This window comes from Nerophis lumbriciformis, linkage group LG14 (assembly GCF_033978685.3).
Source record: "Nerophis lumbriciformis linkage group LG14, RoL_Nlum_v2.1, whole genome shotgun sequence".
In the NCBI taxonomy this organism is placed as follows: domain Eukaryota; kingdom Metazoa; phylum Chordata; class Actinopteri; order Syngnathiformes; family Syngnathidae; genus Nerophis; species Nerophis lumbriciformis.
This window is the reverse complement of record NC_084561.2, coordinates 40,145,098-40,169,305: the sequence shown is the minus strand read 5'-3', so window position 1 is coordinate 40,169,305 and position 24,208 is coordinate 40,145,098. Positions and strand designations below refer to the sequence as shown.

The 24,208-nt window shown below is 37.6% G+C and overlaps 1 protein-coding gene across 2 annotated transcripts in view; it reads right to left on the bottom strand.

Annotated features, from left to right (window-relative positions):
- The window catches only part of hps3 (HPS3 biogenesis of lysosomal organelles complex 2 subunit 1), an 80,365-nt gene extending 57,152 nt beyond the window's left edge, over positions 1–23,213 (bottom strand). Inside the window, exons 1-9 of one of the 2 annotated variants that reach the window (XM_061975524.2) lie at positions 23,122–23,213; positions 15,131–15,239; positions 14,978–15,049; positions 9,745–9,838; positions 8,473–8,546; positions 7,957–8,169; positions 7,568–7,619; positions 7,421–7,503; positions 1,524–1,641 (exon numbers count right to left, since the gene is read on the bottom strand). In XM_061975524.2, the coding sequence (XP_061831508.2) occupies positions 1,524–1,641; positions 7,421–7,503; positions 7,568–7,619; positions 7,957–8,169; positions 8,473–8,546; positions 9,745–9,838; positions 14,978–15,049; positions 15,131–15,181 (757 nt within the window). In that variant the 5' untranslated portion in view covers positions 15,182–15,239; positions 23,122–23,213. The remainder of the gene's footprint in view (positions 1–1,523; positions 1,642–7,420; positions 7,504–7,567; positions 7,620–7,956; positions 8,170–8,472; positions 8,547–9,744; positions 9,839–14,977; positions 15,050–15,130; positions 15,240–23,121) is intronic. The other variant, XM_061975525.2, reaches the window with a different exon arrangement.
- Between the last annotated feature and the right edge of the window lie 995 nt (positions 23,214–24,208).

Below are 24,208 nucleotides of genomic sequence, written 5' to 3'. Positions count from 1 at the left end.
CTCATATTTTTTTTAATTTTTAATTTTTATTAAGGATCCACATTAGCTGGTTGCCACAACAACCCACTAGTCTTCCTGGGGTCCACAAACTCAATACAATTACAAGTAAAAGCATATAATTATAACTACACAATACAGAAAAAAATAAAAGCATCAATAAGAAAATAAGCAAACAATTTACAGCATACTTGCCAACTCTCCCGGATTTTCCGGGAGACTCCCGAAATTCAGCGCCTCTCCCGAAAACCTCCCGGGACAAATTTTCTCCCGAAAATCTCCCGAAATTCAGGCGGAGCTGGAAGCCACGACCCCTCCAGCTCCATGCGGACCTGAGTGACGTCAGGTGCGCAACACCACGTAAATCGTTGGCCAACCAAAAAGTAACCCCAGTACGCTATAGCCAACATTCACCAGGAGATGGCAACAGACAAACATAGATCACTATTACATTCCTCCCCTTTTAGAAATGTATAGAAGTTACTCAAAATAAATAAACAACCCAACCAACAAATGCAGCAGCTCAATTAAAAAACTGTACTTAAGCCACATTATTTTCTTTTTTTTTTTAGTACTGAACTCTTAACCCTCATTTGTAAAAAACTAACATGCTTATTATACAAACAGTATTTGTACACCTTTAACACAGATTTTTATACTGTCTTCAGAGATTCAGTTTTGTTGGTGGTACTCGAAACCTTTCTGAGTATTTGCGAAAGGGTGTTCAGCATGGTTGGAAAAATAGTGACAGAGAATAGAACAAGGATGGACAATTCAACCCTTAACTCAACAATGAGTAGATGAGTGTTATGTGTGTGTATATGTGTAAATAAATGAACACTGAAATTCAAGTATTTCTTTTATTTATATATATATATATATATATATATATATATATATATATATATATATATATATATATATATATATAATATATATATAATAAAATAAATATATATATAGCTAGAATTCACTGAAAGTCAAGTATTTCTTATATATATATATATATATATATATATATATATATAAGAAATACTTGACTTGGTGAATTCTAGCTGTAAATATACTCCTCCCCTCTGAGCCCCGCCCCCAATCATGCCCCCGCCCCACCCCCCGACCACGCCCCCCCCAGCCCCCACCTCCCGAAATCGGAGGTCTCAAGGTTGGCAAGTATGATTTACAGTCACAGAATAATAATTACCATATAAATATAACTACACAATATAAAACCAAACAAAATCATCAACAAGAAAACTAATTTAAAGACTCAGATAAAATATTACTTTCTTTTTAAAAACCTGTTTACTTTCAATGCCGGTGAGAATTTGAGGCAGGTTATTCCAGAGCGATACAGATCTATAAATAAAAGATTCCCGCAAAGCATTCTTCCTGGGACGAGGGAGTACAAAATGCCCCTCACTAGACGCCCTGGTATTATGATTATGTATAGTGCTACTGTGAACTATTACTAATATGTACTGCATATTGAATGCAACACACAGCTCCATGTGTGTATTTTTAATTACCATTTCTTGGTGCCTCTGATGACTCTTCCAGATCGTTGGGCTCAGGAGTTGTATCCAGTTTCAAGACCAGTACCTCCAGGTCAGCTTGCATAGCGACATATCCTGCACACAGTGCTACCTAGAAGGTTGAATGGGACATTTAAACGGGGATCCAAGAAGGCAGGACAACAGGACTTGAAAATCCTAAATAATGTTTTTTACAAATCTTTAAAGATGATACAATTACAACATTCATGCCCATGAGTGACTTCTGCCTGTCTCTTTTTGTACCCTTTTGAGAAAGTGCCTAATTTTGCATGCAGGTTAACAGACAACAAAATCAATTGAGTAATAGGGATGTAACGCTATTATAAATCCTGTGGTATTTCTGTATCAAAATCATCATAATAAAACCGTGACTTGTGACGGTATAAAAGTTGGTCCCTGTAATTTTTTTCCTGGCATTTGAATTGGCCGGTCTGGAAGTAAACTACATCTCCCAAAATTACCTGCGGAGCGTGAGTGTCCGTGTGTGAAGGAGAGAAAATTATGGGTTTTTTTCAGACATTTCCTGAAATGTTCATTAAAATCTATCCATATATTTTTGAGTTATGTTGCTAACATAAACAAACCCTGGCGAAAACACAACCCCTTTGGTCTGCGTATAATCCAGGGCAAAGTAGCCGCCTTCGTCTGGAGTGTTTCAAAAACGACACAAAAAGCTGCTCAGAGGTTATGATGTTGAAACCCACATTTTTTTCCCAATATCATTGAATGACTTTGTGATTTAAATGGATTTGTTATCCATGTTTTCAGTAGGAAATGTGCCAGGCGTCTGCATGGACAAAAATAAGTTTGGTGAAACTGCACAGCGGGGAACACAAGTAATATGAGAAGCTACTTGATAAACCACCACCCGGAAAATATATTTGATGGCAAAGAGGCCAGGCATCAATTTGTGAGATACTCCATGTTCCTCAGTAATGTGACACAGGAGGAAATAGTTACAATCGTGAAAAAATTTAAATCTAAGACTTCAACTGATTGTAACAGAATTGATATGGAAACGATAAAAAAGGTTATTGAAGAGATCTCAGGACCATTAATGTATATTAGTAACCTATCATTTCAAACAGGTACATTTCCAAACAAAATGAAAATAGCTAAAGTTGCACCAATTTAAAAGACTGGCGACAAACATCAATTTACAAACTATAGACCTGTTTCCTTACTTCCACAATTTTCTCAAATCATTGAAAAACGGTTCAATAACAGATTAGAGAGTTTCATAAATAAAAATAGAATACTCGAAGAAAATCAATATGGATACAGAGCTAATGTTTCAACTTCGATGGCTTTAATTGAAATTACAGAAGAAATTACCAATGCTATAGCTAGTAAAAAATGTGCGGCAGCAGTTTTTATGGATCTAACTAAAGCATTTGACACAATTAATCACAATATTTTAATCAAAAAACTAGAACGATATGGCATCAGAGGGTTAGTCTTAAACTGGATAAGAAGTTATCTAATGAACAGGAAACAATACGTGAAGCTAGGCGAACACACGTCTACAATGCTAAATATATCCTGTGGTGTACCCCAGGGATCAATACTAGGACCTCTATTATTCAATCTGTATATAAATGACATTTGTAAAGTTACAAAATATTTAAAGTTAGTATTATTTGCGGATGATACAACAGCGTTTTGTTCAGGAGAGAACACACAGAAAATACTACAAATAATAACAGAAGAAATTAATAAATTAAAAAGATGGTTTGACAAAAACAGACTATCGTTGAATCTCAGTAAAACTAAAATAATGCTATTTGGTAACAGTAGAAGAGAAAGTCAAATACAAATAGACGGAATAGAAATTGAAAGAGTAAATGAAAGCAAATTTCTAGGTATAATGATTGATGATAAATTGAACTGGAAATCTCACGTAAAAAATATACAACATAAAGTAGCAAGAAAGACGTCAATAATGAATAAAGCAAAACATGTTCTAGACAAAAAATCACTTCATATTCTCTACTGCTAGTGTTACCATATCTGAGTTACTGTGTAGAAATATGGGGAAATAATTACAAAAGTACACTTCATTCATTAACAGTGTTACAAAAAAGATCAGTTAGAATAATACATAATGTTGGATATAGAGAACATACAAATCCTTTATTTATTGAATCAAAGCTACTGAAATTCTACGACATAGTGAATTTGCAAACAGCTAAAATTATACACAAAGCAAACTATAACCTGCTACCCAAGAACATACAACAATTCTTCTCAAAAAATAGGAGAAATATAATTTTAGAGAGAAATGTAATTTAAAACATTTGTATGCACATACAACATTTAAGACATTCAGTATGTGGAATTAAATTATGGAATGGATTAAGCAAAGCAATCAAACAATGTACTAATATGATCCACTTCAAGAAACTCTTCAAACTTAAAGTGTTTACAAAGTACAAAGAAGAAGAACCATGATAAATATTCTGAATTTATTTAACTCATCCATTCTTTCATTCTTTCACTCTCAAAATAATCTTACTTATCTCAACATATGAAATGTAACTTACTTCACCAATTATTATTTATTTACTTATTTTTATTGTGATTACTTTTGGAGTATATTGTGAATAAATTGAGAACAGGAAGTGAACAAAAGTTTTAGCAACTGCTATGTAAAAGAAAAGGGGTAGGATTAAATAAGCTCTGCTTCTTCCTACTCCTTTTCGAACATGTTGAAAAGAGAAACTGGAGATTGTGATGTATCATGTTGTATGCTTGCATGTTCCAAATAAACTCAAACTCAACTCAACTCAGTATTACATGTGAAATTGTCAGCTCACTTTTCTAAGAATCCGCATTTTCCAAAGTGTCCACTACTGAGGACACTGTTTCTCTGAAGTTAAAAGTTGAAAGACACTAACGTGAACATTATTGTTTTACATTTGTTACACTAGATGTTTATTTTGTCAGTTTAAGGAATCTTAACTGAAAGTATATTTCAAAAAATAAATAATTATATATACATATATATATATATATATATATATATATATATATATATATATATATATATATATATATATATATATATATATATATATATATATATATAAAATCGTGGTCAAAAGTTTACATACACTAGTAAAGAACATAATGTCATGGCTGTCTTGAGTTTCCAATAATTTCTACAACTCTTATTTTTTGTGATAGTGATTGGAGCACATACTTGTTGGTCACAAAAAACATTCATGAAGTTTGGTTCTTTTATGAATTCATTATGGGTCTACTGAAAATGTGACCAAGTCTGCTGGGTCAAAAGTATACATACAGCAATGTTAATATTTGCTTACATGTCCCTTGGCAAGTTTCACTGCAATAAGGCGCTTTTGGTAGCCATCCACAAGCTTCTGCTTGAATTTTTGACCACTCCTCTTGACAAAATTGGTGCAGTTCAGCCAAATGTGTTGGTTTTCTGACATGGACTTGTTTCTTCAGCATTGTCTACACGTTTAAGTCAGGACTTTGGGAAAGCCATTCTAAAACCTTAATTCTAGCCTGATTTAGCCATTCCTTTACCACTTTTGTCGTGTGTTTGGGGTCATTGTCCTGTTGGAACACCCAACTGCGCCCAAGACCCAACCTCCGGGCTGATGATTTTAGCTTGTCCTGAAGAATTTGGAAGTAATCCTCCTTTTTCATTGACCCATTTACTCCAACAGGACAATGACCCCAAACACACGACAAAAGTGGTAAAGGAATGGCTAAATCAGGCTAGAATTAAGGTTTTAGAATGGCTTTCCCAAAGTCCTGACTTAAACGTGTAGACAATGCTGAAGAAACAAGTCCATGTCAGAAAATCAACAAATTTAGCTGAACTGTACCAATTTTGTCAAGAGGAGTGGTCAAAAATTCAAGCAGAAGCTTGTGGATGGCTACCAAAAGCGCCTTATTGCAGTGAAACTTGCCAAGGGACATGAAACCAAATATTAACATTGCTGTATGTATACTTTTGACCCAGCAGATTTGCTCACATTTTCAGTAGACCCATAATAAATTCATAAAACAACCAAACTTCATGAATGTTTTTTGTGACAAACAATTATGTGCTCCAATCACCCTATCACAAAAAATTGAAAGTTGTATAAACTTTTGATCGTTGTTTGTGTGGGTATATATATTATATATATATATATATATATATATATATATATATATATATATATATATATATATATATATATATATATATATATATATATATATACACCAGTGACGTGCAGTCACTAGAGGCAGGTGAGGCCCCGCCTCATCATGGAAAGAAAAAAAATGTAAAAATATTTGTTTTTTTATTAAATTGTTATATGTATCCAGTGATTATACTATAAAGTTATTTTCCATTTAACTTCACCAGTTTTAGATTATTTTTATTCAAAATTGCTGAATTTTCACATTTGCCATTCAAATACTGAGAAGAGACGGTGCGGTGATCAGTAGCCAGTTGAGGCACGTCACTCATTTGTGCCTCACCGTGGATTGCGGACTCGGCTAACTGCTGGCCTGCTGTGCAGTGAGACCATATTGCTATATGAACTATGTTATACATTTCCATAGTTTAGTTAGCTGAGGTATATAATGTACAGTGTATTTTGTCAACAACTGTATGTGTGTAACGTATTTCTTGTGCTGAGCGATCATAAAACGGCTGCAAAAGACGCACTGGCTGAGGCTCGCAGTAGTCCCGCCTCCTGGTGGTAGAGAAACACCCCCTGACGGGAATATTATATCAACTAAAGCCCACACTTAAACTTTCCACGTGCAAGATTGAATCTATTTAAAAAAGTTATTTCATAAGAAGCCAAAAAGTGCAAAAACAATAATGTTCGTGTTGGAGGAGTTGTGAATGACTCCAGGGCCACAACATTAGGTACACCTGCAGACTGCCGGTGTACCTAATTCACAACTCCTCCAACATGAACATTATTGTTTTTACACTTTTTGGCTTCTTATTAAATAACTTTTGTAACCTATTTTTATGGGCTTTCCTCTTTGTGATGTTAAGTTCCTGTTATGCGCTGTTATACAGTATATGCCTTGAGCTCTTATTTTGAAGGCGCTAAGAGCGGAAGTGATGACACGGAGTGGAGTGGAGGTTTTTGAAAGAAGGTAAATAAAGTGGTCCTCGTGTAAACTGGAGCCTCCGTGTTTGTTATTTTGTAGTTTCATACAGTATAGGTGACATTTATAAACCCTCGGTTACACTTTTTTAAATAGATTCAATCTTGCACGTGGAAAGTTGAAGTGAGGGCTTTAGTTGATATAACACTCCCGTCAGGGGGTCCATTAATCCAGCACAACAGCGGCGCATGGACTTCATTTATAAGTAAAGGTAAGACCATAATAACGTTTTTTTATTAAATGTGCTTTTTTGTGTGCTACAGTTTGTATGTGTAAAGTTAAAGTTAAGTTAAAGTACCAATGATTGTCACACACACACACTAGGTGTAATGAAATTTGTCCTCTGCATTTGACCCATCCCCTTGATCACCCCCTGGGAGGTGAGGGGAGCAGTGGGCAGCAGCGGCACCGCGCCCGGGAATCATTTTTGGTGATTTAACCCCCAATTCCAACACTTGATGCTGAGTGCCAAGCAGGGAAGAATGCTGGTATGAGCTTTTAAACATAACCCGTTAACTGCTGCCAATCAAATGGTGAATAAGATACTCTTTAGGGTTCATATGTTTGTAAATCTGACTGTGATGAAGTCAGTGCCTCACCAGCCATCAACCTCACCGCACGTCACTGGTATATATATATATATATATATATATATATATATACACATATATAGGATACCGTTACATCTCTATTAAATAGTAATGAATTTAAAAGCACACCTGTTTAGGTTTAGTTCCTGCAACATGCAGAATGGCAGAGCGTTCAAAGTCCAGAAAGGACCAGCTTTGGTGTGTGGTTTGATCTGGAAACAAAACACAGTATAAGAGAAGAACACAAAGAATGAGTGCAAAACATTCAAGTGTTACCTATACTCTGACTGGAATTCAGTTGTGTGGATGAAGGTTGCTGCATGTTCTGCTAAAATTGAAATCACAAATTAAAAATTAATAACAAAAGCAGAAGTGGAGGGGAAAAAAAGAAAATACGATTGTTTAGCCCATATTATGATATTATATCATTTATTATCATTAATATTGAGCAATGATTGTTATTAATTCCTGAAATAATATCTTGCATATTGCGCTTTTGTCTTCGAGCAAAGCATTTTGTCTTAAATTTATTTCTCACATTTTTGACGTTACTTTAAAAATCCCCCCAAGCAAAATAATTGTTCAAATTAATACATTGTAACACAAAAGTGTTTTGTTGCAATTGGAAGTAAATGGATGAGTCGTGGAGCAGCCCTTATACTTGCCAGGTTCTGCTGGTTCTGTCTCCTCAAAGTAAACAAAACCAGAGTCTTGTCACAACCAACCAGGAGGTCGCCTGTCACTGAGCAGCATGCGACGGCAACGGGACGCTCTGATAACGGAATCTCGATGATCTCCATTTGTACTCCGCCCCGCTGAGACGCCCCACGCAGAAGGTGGCCTAACAGACGCACCCCAACACGAGCCTTTTCCTCAGCCTAAATTAACATAGATATGCATGTATTAAATCAGGGTAGCAGCAGGTTTCAATAAGTCTACATTTAGGACTTTTTTAAGACCAAAATGAAAACAATTTAGGGCCGTTTCACTTCTATATTGCCAAAAAAAGTGCAAAGACATGAAGGAAAAGGCCACTGTCACTACAGTATATGGATTTATTCACTGCTATTACACATTGGGGAAAAAATCCTTAACCTAACTAAAAACACCAGAAACCTCTCCTTTGTAAACTAATATTTGTTTGGAATTCTGAAATGCATGAGAATATCACTTGGCATCACCTGGTAACGCCAGTTGGTGTAGGCTCTCAGATAGGTGGTGCTGTTCTTTTCCTCAATGGTGACCAGGTAGTCTCCTACATTAAGGGAGATAAGAGTGTAATTCAGTAAGTCAAATTGTTCATTCTCTTACTCACCCGCACAATTTATAGAAAATAACCAATCAATCATCTACAGTTGCGCTCATAAGTTTACATACCCTGGGAAAATGTATGTTTTATTGACCATTCTTCAGAGAATATGAATGATAACACAAAAACCTTTCTTCCACTCATGCTTAATGGTCGTGTGAAGCTATTTATTGGCAAAAAACTGTGTTTACTCTTTTTAAATCAAAATGACAAAAGAAAGTACCCAAATGACCCTGATCAAAAGTTTACATACCCCAGTGACTTTGATCTGATAACATGCACAAAAGTTGACACAAACAGGTTTGAATGGCTAATCAAGGTTCCAATCCTCACCTGTGACCTGTTTGTTTGTAATTAATGTGTGTGTATAAAAGGTCAGTGAGTTTCTGGGCTTCTGACAGACCATTGCATCTTTCATCCAGTGCTGCACAGATGTTTCTGGATTCTGAGTCATGGGGAAGGCAAAAGAATTGTCAAAGGTTCTGCGAGAAAAGGCAATTGAACTGCGTAAAACAGGAAAGTGGTATAAAAAGCTATCCAATGCCAATCAGCAGTGTTCAAACGCTTATTAAGAAGTGGAAAATGAGGGATTCAGGTAGACCGGTAAAGATTTCAGCCACAACTGCCAGGAAAATGGTTCGAGATGCAAAGAAAAATCCACAAATAACTTCAGCTGAAATACAGGACTCCCTGAAAAATTGTGGTGTGGCTGTTTAAAGATATACAATAAGGAGGCACTTGAAGAAAAATGGGCTGCATGGTCGAGTGGCCAAAAAGTTAAATTTTGGTCTCATCGCTCCAAATTACTTTGTTCCAGAAGTTTTGAGGCTTGTCTCTGTGCTGTTTGGCGTAATGTAAGCGGGATGCTTTGTGACATTTGCGCAGAAATGGCTTTCATCTGGCGACTCGACCATGCAACCCATTTTTCCTCCATTTATTGGCAAACACAGTTGTTTGCCAATAAATAGCTTCACACAACCATTTAGCATGAGTGGAAGAAAGGTTTTTGTGTTATCATTCATATTCTCTTAAGAATGGCCAGGAAATCATACATTTTCCCAGGGTGTGTAAACTTATGAGCACAACTGTACATTGTGGCACAAGGACTGCTAGAAGCAGTGGATGAAGAGAAGAGAGTCCTTACCAATATTGCTGTGCTGGATGCTCCTCACAGTGCCCATGGTTGCAAAGCGACAGATAAGAGGGCATCCTACCAGATCCAAACTGTAGGCTTCCACCTGAATTCAACAAAACATACTGAGTGTCTTCTTGCCTCTAATTCGAAAAAATCTTTGATTGATTGTCACTGTCTGATGAAAAGCAATGTACCTTTAAATTTTGTGTTTTAAATAAATACGAAAGAATATCCCAACATTTTGAGATCAATAGATTTTATTGGACAGGAACATCTTTGCATTTTATATAATTTCACTAAGGGTGTAACGGTACAGATATACAGAATCCGATCTATCAGTATGGACCCTTAGGTTCAGAACAAAGGCGTATTAATTTGCAAATCGTTCACTCATTCCCTATATGCCTAAAGTGGGTTATGGCCGTATTATACAAAACCAACTTGTTTTACCGATTGGTACCTGCTGGTTCCCATTTGGGATCGGCATAAGTCATGAAAATGTCAAAACAAACCGTGGAGGCATTGCGTGGATATTTATGAAGCAATCTTGTAAACTCAATAAACAGAGCTAGCCTAAAACCTTAGCATGCTTGCATTAAAATGATAACGTTTAGCATGTGTGCTAACGTCAGCATGCTAACAGTTAGCATGTTTCATATACCAAGTTATATGACTCTAAGGCAGTGGGTGTCAAACTTGTTTTCATTGAGGGCCACATCGCAGTTATGGTTGCCCTCATAGGGCCAATTTTAACAATGAGTAAAAATACATTAACAATATATTTTTTTACATAAGCTGCAAAAAAAATAAAAAAATACTTTAAAAAACTGACAACTCAGTCACCAGAATTTTACAGTAAAAGCAGTGGGTTTTTTTACAACATATAAAACATTTGAATAAATGGAATGGAATGGAGAAACAATACCACTGTTTTTAGCGGTAAAATTCAAGCAAGAGAGCTGCCAGTTTGTTTGTTTTTTACCGTAAAATCTTGTTGTTTTAATGTTTCTTTTGTCTGTTTTTTAATGTTTTAGTCTTACTGTATATGGAAAAAATCAGTACCAAAGTTGATTTTACAGTACAAAAAACTCAGTCGGCGGAATTTAACCGTAAAATCTATTGTCAATTTTACAGTCTACAATTTGATTGATAATGTTTTGAAATAATAAGTCAAGCAGATATTTAAGTACAGTTTTTGTCTTTATTTGAACAAAAAATATTTTTTTAAATAAATTGATAACATAATGTTTTGATAATATTGAATTTTAAAAGATATGCAATTGCATGCAGTACATGATGTCTAATGTCAAAACGGAAAGAACAAATATATTTAGTAAGAAAAGATTAAGCATTTTTTTAATGCATATTATTTCCAGGCTTTCAAGGGCCGCATAAAATAATGTGGCGGGCCAGATATGGCCCCCGGGCCTTGAGTTTGACACCTGTGCTCTAAGGTGTATGGCTGCGGAAATAGAGAAAAAAGTGTAAAATTAAATGAACAAGTTAGCATGCTTATGTTAGCTTGCTAGCATGCTATCGTTTGCATGCTAACAGTTAACAAGTGTCACATACCAAGTTGTATGACTCTCGGATAAACGGGTGAAAGACTAGCTCAAAAAGTTAGCATGCTAATGGTAGCAAGCTAATGCTAGCAGTTAGCTTATGCCACATACTAAGTTATATGACTCTAAGGTGAATGGCTGCGGAATTAGAGAAAAAAGTGTAAAATTAGTTATTAACGTTAGCACTTAAATGTTAAAAAAGTTAGATAAAGTACCAATGATTGTCACACACACACTAGGTGTGGCGAAATTATTCTCTGCATTTGACCCATCACCCTTGATCACCCCCCTCGGAGGTGAGGGGAGCAGTGGGCAGCAGCGGTGGCCGCGCCCGGGAATCATTTTTGGTGATTTAACCCCCAATTCCAACCAAGTTATATGACTCTAAGGTGTATGGCTGCGGAAATAGAGGAGAAAGTGTAAAATTATATGAACAAGTTAGCATGTTTATGTTAGCTTGCTAGAATGCTATAGTTTGCATGCTAACAGTTAACAAGTGTCACATACCAAGTTATATGACTCTCGGGTAAACGGGTGAAAAACTAGTTCAAAAAGTAAATGTAAGCGTGTGAGCATGCTAACGTTAGCATGGTAGCAGTTAACAAGTGTCACATAGCAAGTTATATGACTCTGGGGAAAACGGTTGCAAAATTACCTCAAAAAGTTAGCATGTTAGCATGCTAAAACGTTATGCTAACAGTTAGCATGTGTCACATTCCAAGTTATATGACTTTAAAGTGTGTGACTGCGGAATTAGACAAGAAAGTGTAACATTTGCTCAACATCCCATCCATCCATCCATTTTCTACCACTTGTCCCTTTTGGGTTCGCGGGGGGTGCTTGAGCCTATCTCAGCTGCATTCGGGCGGAAGGCGGTGTACACCCTGGACAAGTCGCCACCTCATCGTAGGGCCAACACAGACAGACAACATTCACACTCACATTCACACACTAGGGCCAATTTAGTGTTTCCACTTAGCCTATCGAGCCCGGGATCGAACCTAAGACCTTTGTATTGTGAGGCTGCCCTATTTGCTCAATGTATAAGCACTTAAATGCTAGCATGCTAGCATGCTAACATTAACATGCTAACAGTTAGCATGTGTCACACACCAAGTTATATGACTCTCAGGTCTTTGGCTGCAGAATTAGAGAAAAAATTGTAAAATTAGCAGAAAAAGTTAGCATGCTAACATGCTAATGTTAGCATACTAGTATGCTAACATTATAACGCTAGCCCATGACTGGTTTAGGAGAAATACCAAAGTCACTATTTGTTGGTGTAGTCATAGAAAGTAGCAACAAAGGTATCACAAAACATTAGCAGCGCTTGAATGGGCGCTTGCATTGCAGCAGGCTAACAATTACTATGGATTTATCTCGAGTTTGTAAGATATATCTGTGGAAGTCGCTTCCTAGCGGTCCCACTGACAGACACTTCACAGAAGCCAAGCGTGCCGTTTTTAATAAAGTTCTAATGCACATAGGTTCTTATCAAAGTCTTTCTTCCGCAGAACGTGACCTTTCAGTCACGTCCGTATCCTCTCTCCCCTCCTGCTCCCGGCCGCTTATTGTTAAAGACAACAGATGATTAGATTACCACGTACCACCTGTGACATCTAATCACCTGCCAGCTGTGTCTCGCCATCAGCACTGCCACGCCCCCGTCTGAAGGTGCTCTGTCCTCAGCACCATGGACAGAGGCGGTGACCTTTGCTCCTGCAGGCAGCGCTGGCAACTTCTCCCTCCACAATATCGATATATTTTTAAACAAGATATGAATTAAGAAAACATCGTAATATCGATATAATTTATTTCACGTTAAAATGTGAAGTGAATTAGTGAATTATATTTATATAGCGCTTTTCTCTAGTGACTCAAAGCGCTTTACATTGTGAAACCCAATATCTAAGTTACATTTAAACCAGTGTGGGTGGCACTGGGAGCAGGTGGGCAAAGTGTCTTGCCCAAGAACACAACGGCAGTGACCAGGATAGCAGAAGCTGGGATCAAACCTGGAACCCTCAAAGTTGCTGGCACGGCCGCTCTACCATCTGAGCTATACCGCCCCCAAAATGACCAAACATTGCTTATTTGTTGTGTTCCTTGTTCTACTAAACCCCTCCCCTTCCTCCTTCCAAGACGTGCTTGCACATCTAAGAACATCCATGATTGGTTGGTTGTTTACTATGTATGATGAGTCACGATTGGTTGAGATTAGGCCAATCAGAGGGAAGATAGGGCGGGTCATGGAACCAGGCAGGGAAATCACAACAGACATCCCAAATGCCGACGAGAGAATCGGAGAAGAGAAGAGGGAATATTCAAGCAGGCGATTTATATATTCAAAAAACTAGTGGAAGATGGCAGAAGGATTCTCTTCCTTACATTTTTCTACTTGGCCACATTTGGACAAATGCATGCGTCTGGATAAACCATTAATTTGAGTTGATTACCATGAAAGCCCATGTTGCCAAGCCGGGCATATTTCGCAGGAGAAATGCTGCCAAAAATGTATGCCAAAGTGAGGAAGATCATAGATAGATCATTTTATTTATGTTGTATAATTCTGTGCTACTTAAACCAGTGTTTTTCAACCACTGTGCTAATCTAATTTCACCTATTTGGGTTAAAAATATTTTTTGCAAACCAGTAATTATAGTCTGCAAATGATGTGTTGTTGTTGAGTGTCGGTGCTGTCTAGGGCTCGGCAGAGTAACCATGTAATACTCTTCCATATCAGTAGGTGTCAGCAGGTAGCTAATTGCTTTGTAGATGTCGTAAACAGCGGGAGGTAGCGTGCAGGTAAAATGGTGTCTAATGCTTAAACCAAAAATAAACAAAAGGTGAGTGCCCCTAAGAAAAGGCATTGAAGCTTAGGGAAGGCTGTGCAGAACGAAACTAAAACTGAACTGACTACAAAGTAAACAACAACAGAATGCTGGAGGACAGCAAAGACTTACTGTGGAGCAAAGACGGCGTCCACAATGTACATCCGAACATGACATTACAATCAACAATGTCCCCACAAATAAGGATAAAAACAAGTGAAATATTCTTGATTGCTAAAACAAAGTAGATGGGGGAAATATCGCTCAAAGGATGACATGAAACTGCTACAGGAAAATACCAAAAAAAGAGGAAAAGCCACCAAAATAGGAGCGCAAGACAAGAACTAAAACACGACACACAGGAAAACAGCGAAAAACTCAAAATAAGTCAGGGAGTGATGTGACAGGTGGTGACAGTACACCTACTTTGAGACAAGAGCTAGATTGATGCATGCTTGGTTATGGTTTAAAGTCATATCCAACAATTGCGACAATTACTTTTTACTGTCAATTGAGTTTCATTTTTTAATGATTTCTGCTGGTGATGTGCCTCCGCATTTTTTCAACGCAAAAAATGTGCCCTGGCTCAAAAAAGGTTGAAAAACACTGACTTAAACAGTTTATTTTCTGTGCTGTAAACACCCATCTTGACTACCTGGGTTAATAAAAGTGCCACTCACTATATACAGTACCGTTGTCATTCACTTCAATTTCAGTGAATCTCGCTCAAAAATTAATATCTTCATATGTAATCTTTCACCGGAAAATATATTGAGATATATATCGACTATCGAGTTTGAGGAAAAATATATCGAGATATACTTTTCCGTCCATATCGCCCAGCCCTACCTTGCATCCTCCAGTCGTGACCACAAACAGGGCACCGCCTCCACAGCAGACCAACCCAGGCTCCTGCTCCACCTGACAAAGAGCAGTTTTACAGTATTAAGGATGAGGAAATAATATTTACATTCTGACTAATATTTGGCAGGCCCCACTGACCTGAACTATCTGCTGTGAGGCGTAAGGATGGCAGTTATAAACGTGCACCATGTTTCATAAGTGTGGAAAGTTTCAATTCTGCTTTCTCATTTGCAGGACACCCAACACACTGTAAAAGAAGTATTAAGACACAAAGTCATTTAGTTTCTCCTAATAATGTTAACAGACTTTAAATTGAGGGTTGTGAGCATTGTCAGCTAAATGTAAATATCCTTACATTGCTACTGCCAATTTGGTATGCTTTATCTACATGATTAGGCAAAATATTGGCAACAAATGAAAGTTGAGTTGAGTTTGAGTTTTATTTGGAACATGCATGCATACAACATGATACATCACCATTTCCAGTTTCTCTATTCAACATGTTCGAAAAGGAGTAGGAAGAAGCAGAGCTTATTTAATCCTACCCCTTTTCCTTTACATAGTAATTGCTAAAACTTATGTTCACTTCCTGTTCTCAATTTATTCACAATATACTCCATAAGTAATCACAATAACAATAAATGAATAAATAATAATTGGTGAAGTAAGTTAGATTTCGTATGGCATACTTGCCAACCCTCCCGAATTTTCCGGGAGACTCCCAAAATTCAGCGCCTCTCCCGAAAACCTCCCGGGACAAATATTCTCCCGAAAATCTCCCGATTTTCAGCCGGAGCTGGAGGCCACGCCCCCTCCAGCTCCATGCGGACCTGAGTGAGGACGGCCTTTTTTCATGACGGGAGGACAACAGGGTGACAAGAACTAAATCATCCATACTAGAGATAAATTGTATTAGTATGTTTATCTTACCTAAAAATAAATATATTTATTAATTAAAAAAACAAAAACGAAATACATTTTTACTATATTTTGCTAAAAACATCAAAATTAATTGTATTTTTATTTGTATTTTTTCTGACTCCTTATTACATCCAGCCATAGAATTATACATTAAAATAAACATATTTGAAATAATTAATTTTAAATGATCATAATTCATTTAAAATGACCATATTTAATTATTAAAATAATTGCTTGTTTATCAACAACTTTAGCATTTTATTCATTACATTTTGAAGCTCTCAGAAGCCAAGTTATGTTATATTCCTTAAGATTTATTTATGCAAGTTTGAAGTATCAATTATCTAAACACAGTTTTGTTTGCATATTTTCAGGATGTAGATATATATATATATATATATATATATATATATATATATATATATATATATATACATATATATATATATATATATATATATATATATATATATATATATGTATAAAATACTTGACTTGGTGAATTCTAGCTGTCAATATACTCCTCCCCTCTTAACCACGCCCCGCCCCAACCCTGACCACGCCCCCCCCCCCCCCCCCAACCTCCCGAAATCGGAGGTCTCAAGGTTGGCAAGTATGTCGTATGGTGAGATGAGTAAGATTATCTAGAAAATGAATGGATGGATGAGATAAATTCAGAATGTTTATCATGGTTCTTCTTCTTTGTACTTTAAGTTTGAAGAGTTTCTTGAAGTGGATCGTATTAGTACATTGTTTGATTTATTTGCTTAATCCATTCCATAATTTAGTTCCACATACTGAAGGTCTTAAGTGTTGTACATGCATACAAATATTTTAAGTTACATTTCTCTCTAAGATGTAAGGACCAGATGAGTCGTCCGCTGGCCTGTTCTAAAAATAGCTCAAATAGCAGCACTTACCAGTGAGCTGCCTCTATTTTTTACATTTTATTTATTTACTAGCAAGCTGGTCTCGCTTTGCTCGACATTTTTAATTCTAAGAGAGACAAACTCAAATATAATTTGAAAATCCAAGAAAATATTTTAAAGACTTGGTCTTCACTTGTTTAAATAAATTAATTTATTTTTTTTACGTTGCTTCTTATAACTTTCAGACAGACAATTTTAGAGAAAAAATACAACCTTTTTAATGATTTTAGGATTTTTAAACACATATACCTTTTTACCTTTTAAATTCCTTTCTCTTCTTTCCTGACAATTTAAATCAATGTTCAAGTAAAACATTTTTTTTTATTGTAAAGAATAATAAATACATTTTAATTTAATTCTTCATTTTAGCTTCTGTTTTTTCGGCGAAGAATATTTGTGAAATATTTCTTCAAACTTATTATGATTAAAATTCAAAAAAAATTATTCTGGCAAATCTAGAAAATCTGTAGAATCAAATTTAAATCTTATTTCAAAGTCTTTTGAATTTCTTTTAAAATGTTTGTTCCATGGTGCAAAGTAATTCATGATTTGTTAAAAAAATGTTAGTGGCTAGCTAGTTAAAATGGGATATTGTGATTTCACAAGACTGTCTTAGAAGTGATCATTAGAAAATGTTCAATTTGAAAAATGTGCACTTAGAGAAAATATAAAAATAAAGTGTTGCATATTGATATTTATCTGTTTCTATGTATATGTATTGTGAGAAATCATTAAGATGATCAGTGTTTCCACAAAGATAAATATCATTAATTATTAATAATAACAGAGTTAAAGGTAAATTGAGCAAATTGGCTATTTCTGGCAATTTATTTAAGTGTGTATCAAACTGGTAGCCCTTCGCATTAATCAGTACCCAAGAAGTAGCTCTTGGTTTCAAAAAGGTTGGTGACCCCTGAATTAGAGTATATCCTTGGGTAGCAGATTATCGTTTGCTTTGTGTATAATTTTAGCTGTTTGCAAATTCACTACGTTGTGGAATTTCAGTATTTTTGATTCAATGAATAAAGGGTTTGTATGTTCTCTATAGCCAACATTATGCAGGGTTTCCGGCAGTGCTTTGTTGTTAAGGCGGCCGCCTTAACAACAAAGAGCCACCGCCTAAACTAAAGTCTTCAATCAATCAATCAATCAATGTTTATTTATATAGCCCTAAATCACAAGTGTCTCAAAGGGCTGCACAAGCCACAGCGACATCCTTGGTACAAAGCCCACATAAGGGCAAGGAAAAACTCACCCCAGTGGGACGTCGATGTGAATGACTATGAGAAACCTTGGAGAGGACCGCATATGTGGGTAACCCCCCCCCCCCCCCCCCCCCCCCCCTCAGTCTTAACAAGCTGATCCGCTTAGTTCTGCCTCTGCCTCTGTCAGTATGTCTCTGCAGCACCCAGCATTGTCCCACCCACAGAACCATCTGATTGGTTACACGCAGAGCGGTAACAGCCAATCAGCAGTGCGTATACGGAGCGCATGTAACAGCCAATCAGCAGTGCGTATTCAGAGCGCATGTAACAGCCAATCAGCAGTGCGTATTCAGAGCACATGGAGTCAGTGCTCCTGTGGTGGGGTGAGCAGAAAGGTGTTTAGCAGGTAAGCATAAGGCAGCAGACTCTCCCCAAATTATCATAAACACCTCCCGTCAACTACTAGTAACATCACTATGAGCCCGTTGACGTTCTAGAAACATAAGCGGCAGCTCAGCTCGCTCGCAGTCCTTGAGGTGAAGGCTAATTAGCTTTTAGCGTAACATTAGCTCACTGTGCGGTGTGTGTGCGTGTGTGTGTGTTACGGACAGCAAAGCCCTGTCTGTCTGAGAGAAAGACAAGCATTATTGACCAAGAGTAAACAACCACCTTATTTCACGGTTTTGATTGAGCTGTGTTAAAGCAGCAAAAAAAGGACATTATGTTAAATGAAGAGTTTCTGTCTCTGATAGTTGATATAATAATGTAACTGCATCATAAAGCCTACATGAACTCCATGGTGTTCAGGGATGAATAGTCTCTCCTCTTGCTATTGTACTATTTTTTCCAGCTATAGTTACATTAATCATTAGTAATGTAGCAGCTTAGTTTTGAATGGCAGGGTCCCTGCTGTCACATGTTGATACAAATATAACATTTACATAATAAAAATCAACTACAGGCTTCCCAAATGCTGTAATAAATTAAGCATGGTGAGTTGAACATATGTCAGCCTGGGGCCCCACTTTTAACTCTTTTTTTCAAACGCTAAATGCAAACGCTTACTTACAGTAAGTTATTAATTTGACTTAGTAAGTCATTATTTTGTCATAGGAGAGACACCACCTTAACTAACATTTTCTGGGGGAAACACTGATTATGTATTATTTTAACTGATCTTTTTTGTAACACCGTTAATGAATGAAGTTTACTTTTGTAGTCATTTCCCCATATTTCTGCACAATAACTCAGATATGTAACACTAGCGAGCAGTAGAGAATATGGAGTGAATTTTTGGTCTAGAACAGTGGTTCTTAACCTGGGTTCGGTGAGTCGGCCTCAGGGGTTCGGCGTAGCCTCCGCCACGGAGGTAAAGACACATCCGACTTATCGTGTCAATAAAAACGTCTCCCTATCGGCGTATTATGGATACCCCCAATGTTCCGTCTAATTTTCCATCTGATTTGCAGGTTTTTTGATTGATTGATTGAAACTATTACTAGTAGATTGCAAAGGAAGAGAATACATTATATGAAACAGTACAGTTTACACAGTACAGTACATATTCCGTACAATTGACCACTAAATGGTAACACACGAATACGTTTTTCAACTTGTTTAAGTCAGGGTCCACGTTAAAGGGGAACATTATCACCAGACCTATGTAAGCGTCAATATATACCTTGATGTTGCAAAAAAAAAGACCATACATTTTTTTAACCGATTTCCGAACTCTAAATGGGTGAATTTTGGCGAATTAAACGCCTTTCTATTATTCGTTCTCGGAGCGATGACGTCACATCGGGAAGCAATCTGCCATTTTCTCAAACACCGAGTCAAATCAGCTCTGTTATTTTCCGTTTTTTCGACTGTTTTCCGTACCTTAAGGACATCATGCCTCTTCGGTGTGTTGTCGGAGTGTGTAACAACACGAACAGGGACGAATTCAAGTTGCACCAGTGGCCCAAAGATGCGAAAGTGGCAAGAAATTGGACGTTTGTTCCGCACACTTTACCGACGAAAGCTATGCTACGACAGAGATGGCAAGAATGTGTGGATATCCTGCGACACTCAAAGCAGATGCATTTCCAACGATAAAGTCAAAGAAATCTGCCGCCAGACCCCCATTGAATCTGCCGGAGTGTGTGAGCAATTCAGGGACAAAGGACCTCGGTAGCACGGCAAGCAATGGCGGCAGTTTGTTCCCGCAGACGAGCGAGCTAAACCCCCTGGATGTCTTGGCTCACACCGTCCCTTATGCCACCGACGATGATCAAGAGAAGAATATCGACCCTAGCTTCCCTGGCCTGCTGACATCAACTCCAAAACTGGACAGATCAGCTTTCAGGAAAAGAGCGCGGATGAGGGTATGTCTACAGAATATATTAATTGATGAAAATTGGGCTGTCTGCACTCTCAAAGTGCATGTTGTTGCCAAATGTATTTCATATGCTGTAAACCTAGTTCATATTTGTTAGTTTCCTTTAATGCCAAACAAACACATACCAATCGTTGGTTAGAAGGACGATCGCCGAATTTGTGATCGCTTTCTCCCGTGTTGCTGGCTGTCGTGTCGTTTTCTTCGGTTTCGCTTGCATACGGTTCAAACCGATATGGCTCAATAGCTTCAGTTTCTTCTTCAATTTCGTTTTCGCTACCTGCCTCCACACTACAACCATCCGTTTCAATACATGCGTAATCTGTTGAATCGCTTAAGCCGCTGAAATCCGAGTCTGAATCCGAGCTAAAATCGCTATAGCTTGCTGTTCTTTCCGCCATGTTTGTTTGTGTTGGCTTCACTATGTGACGTCACAGGAAAATGGACGGGTGGTTAAAATCAGGCACTTTGAAGCTTTTTTTAGGGTAAAATTTTGAAAAAAACTTCGAAAAATATAATAAGCCACTGGGAACGGATTTTTAATGGGTTTTAACCATTCTGAAATTGTGATAATGTTCCTCTTTAATCAATTCATGGTAATGAATGTGTGTAATTTGTTGTGAGTTCATGCACTGTGTTGGTTTTGTTCTTTGAACAAGGTGATGTTCATGCACGGTTCATTTTGTGCACCAGTAAAAAAACATTTAACCTTTTCTTGAATTTGAAAAAAAAACAACATTTTATTTTTCACTAAAGAAGGGTTCGGTGAATGCGCATATGAAACTGGTGGGGTTCGTTACCTCCAACAAGGTTAAAGGGGAATATTATCACAATTTCAGAATTGTTAAAACCATTAAAAATCAGTTCCCAGTGGCTTATTATATTTTTCGAAGTTTTTTCAAAATTTTACCCATCACGCAATATCCCTAAAAAAAGCTTCAAAGTGCCTGATTTTAACCATCGTTATATACACCCGTCCATTTTCCTGTGACGTCACATAGTGATGCCAACTCAAACAAACATGGCGGAAAGAACAGCAAGCTATGGCGACATTAGCTCGGATTCAGACTCGGATTTCAGCGGCTTAAGCGATTCAACAGATTACGCATGTATTGAAACGGATGGTTGTAGTGTGGAGGCAGGTAGCGAAAACTAAATTGAAGAAGAAACTGAAGCTATTGAGCCACATCGGTTTGAACCGTATGCAAGCGAAACCGACGAAAACGACACGACAGCCAGCGACACGGGAGAAAGCGAGGACGAATTCGGCGATCGCCTTCTAACCAACGATTGGTATGTGTTTGTTTGGCATTAAAGGAAACTAACAACTATGAACTAGGTTTACAGCATATGAAATACATTTGGCAACAACATGCACTTTGAGAGTGCAGACAGCCCAATTTTCATCAATTAATATATTCTGTAGACATACCCTCATCCGTGCTCTTTTCCTGAAAGCTGATCCGTCCAGTTTTGGAGTTGATGTCAGCAGGCCAGGGAAGCTAGGGTCGATAGGGGGTTTAGCTCGCTCGTCTGTGGGAACAAACTGCCATTGCTTGCCGTGCTACCGAGGCCCTTTGTCCCTGAATTGCTCACACACTCCGGCAGATTCAATGGGGGTCTGGCGGCATATTTCTTTGACTTTATCGTTGGAAATGCATCTGCTTTGAGTGTCGCAGGATATCCACACATTCTTGCCATCTCTGTCGTAGCATAGCTTTCGTCGGTAAAGTGTGCGGAACAAACGTCCAATTTCTTGCCACTTTCGCATCTTTGGGCCACTGGTGCAACTTGAATCCGTCCCTGTTCGTGTTGTTACACCCTCCGACAACACACCGACGAGGCATGATGTCTCCAAGGTACGGAAAACAGTCGAAAAAAACGGAAAATAACAGAGCTGATTTGACTCGGTGTTTGAGAAAATGGCGGATTGCTTCCCGATGTGACGTCATCGCTCCGAGAGCGAATATTAGAAAGGCGTTTAATTCGCCAAAATTCAACCATTTAGAGTTCGGAAATCGGTTAAAAAAATATATGGTCTTTTTTCTGCAATATCAAGGTATATATTGACGCTTACATAGGTCTGGTGATAATGTTCCCCTTTAAGAACCACTGGTCTAGAACATTTATTTTTTTTAATACATTATTGACGTGTTTCTTGCTACTTTTTTTCAGTTCAATTCACCATGAAAGGGACAAGCGGTAGGAAATGGATGGATGGCATTATACCTAGAAATTAATTTACTCTTTCAATTTCTATTCCGTCTATTTTTGTATTTGTGTTTGACTTTCTCTTCTACTGTGACCAAATAGCATTATTTTAGTCTTACTGAGATTCAAAGAACCATCTTTTTAATTTGTTCAGTTCTTCTGTTATCATTTGTATTAGCTTCTGTGTGTTCTCTCCTGAACACACAGTTGTATCATCCGCAAATAATACTAACTTTAAATCTTTTGTAACTTTACAAATGTTATTTATATAGAGATTGAAGTGGGAAAAAGGTAGTTTAACAAAAAAGAATGTGCTGAGAGGCTGAATAAGGCAGTATTGTGTCGCTCTAATCGATATCACATGCTGAGTCTTGTGAGCTGATTCAATGGCGCAGGACTGTAACAATGACCTCAAATAAAACTTCAACTCACAGATATTCGCATATTTTGCCCCCCCAAAAAAATCACAATATATATTAATACAACCTGTTTAGTCGTGTAATTCTCTTTTTATCCTCTTCCTGTTCGGAGGACCGCTTTCACATTACAAGCAGGAAGTTGACGTCAACCACAACAACGATAGACACGCCCCCTCTCCTCCCATTGGCTCACTGTCCTCTGCATTTGATTGGTTGTTTAAAGCCTTCAAATATACTTTATCATTTTTCATAATTTTTTGACTTTATGATGCACGGATGAGAATCATCCGTGCATCGTAATGCTGGACTATTTCAAACTCAATAGTATGTCTGCTTCTCTTTCAAATTGGCACGTCCACTCGTCGTGTGTAACACTAGAGGGCGCTTTTGGACAGGGAAAGTGAGAAACAAAATACTGTGCAATATTTGTTGTTTCCTCACAAAAGATTGGTCATGGCATTGACTGGACTCGTATTTTAATATGATATGCAGTATAAAGCATATTTTGTTTAACAACAACATATTGTAGTATTTGCACCTGCGTATTTTTACTACTAAAATACCACAAAAATACACGGGTAGGCCGTGGGAGATGATCTAATTTCACCTATTTGTGTTAAACATTTTTTTTTGCAAACCAGTAATTAAAGTCTGAAAATGATGTTGTTGAGTGGTCGGTGCTGTCTAGAGCTCGGCAGAGTAACCGTGTAATACTCTTCCATATCAGTAGGTGGCAGCCGGTAGCTAATTGCTTTGTAGATGTCGGAAACAGCGGGAGGCAGTGTGCAGGTAAAAAGGTGTCTAATGCTTAAACCAAAAATAAACAAAAGGTGAGTGCCCCTAAGAAAAGCCATTGAAGCTTAGGGGAGGCTATGCAGAACGAAACTAAAACTGAGCTGGCTACAGAGTAAACAAAAACAGAATGCTGGACGACAGCAAAGACTTACTGTGGAGCAAAGACGGCGTCCACAATGCACATCCGAACATGACATGACAATCAACAATGTCTCCACAAAAAAGGATAAAAACAACTGAAATATTCTTGACTGCTGAAACAACGTATCCATCCATCCATCCATTTTCTACCGCTTATTCCCTTTGGGGTCGCGGGGGGCGCTGGAGCCTATCTCAGCTACAATCGGGCGGAAGGCGGG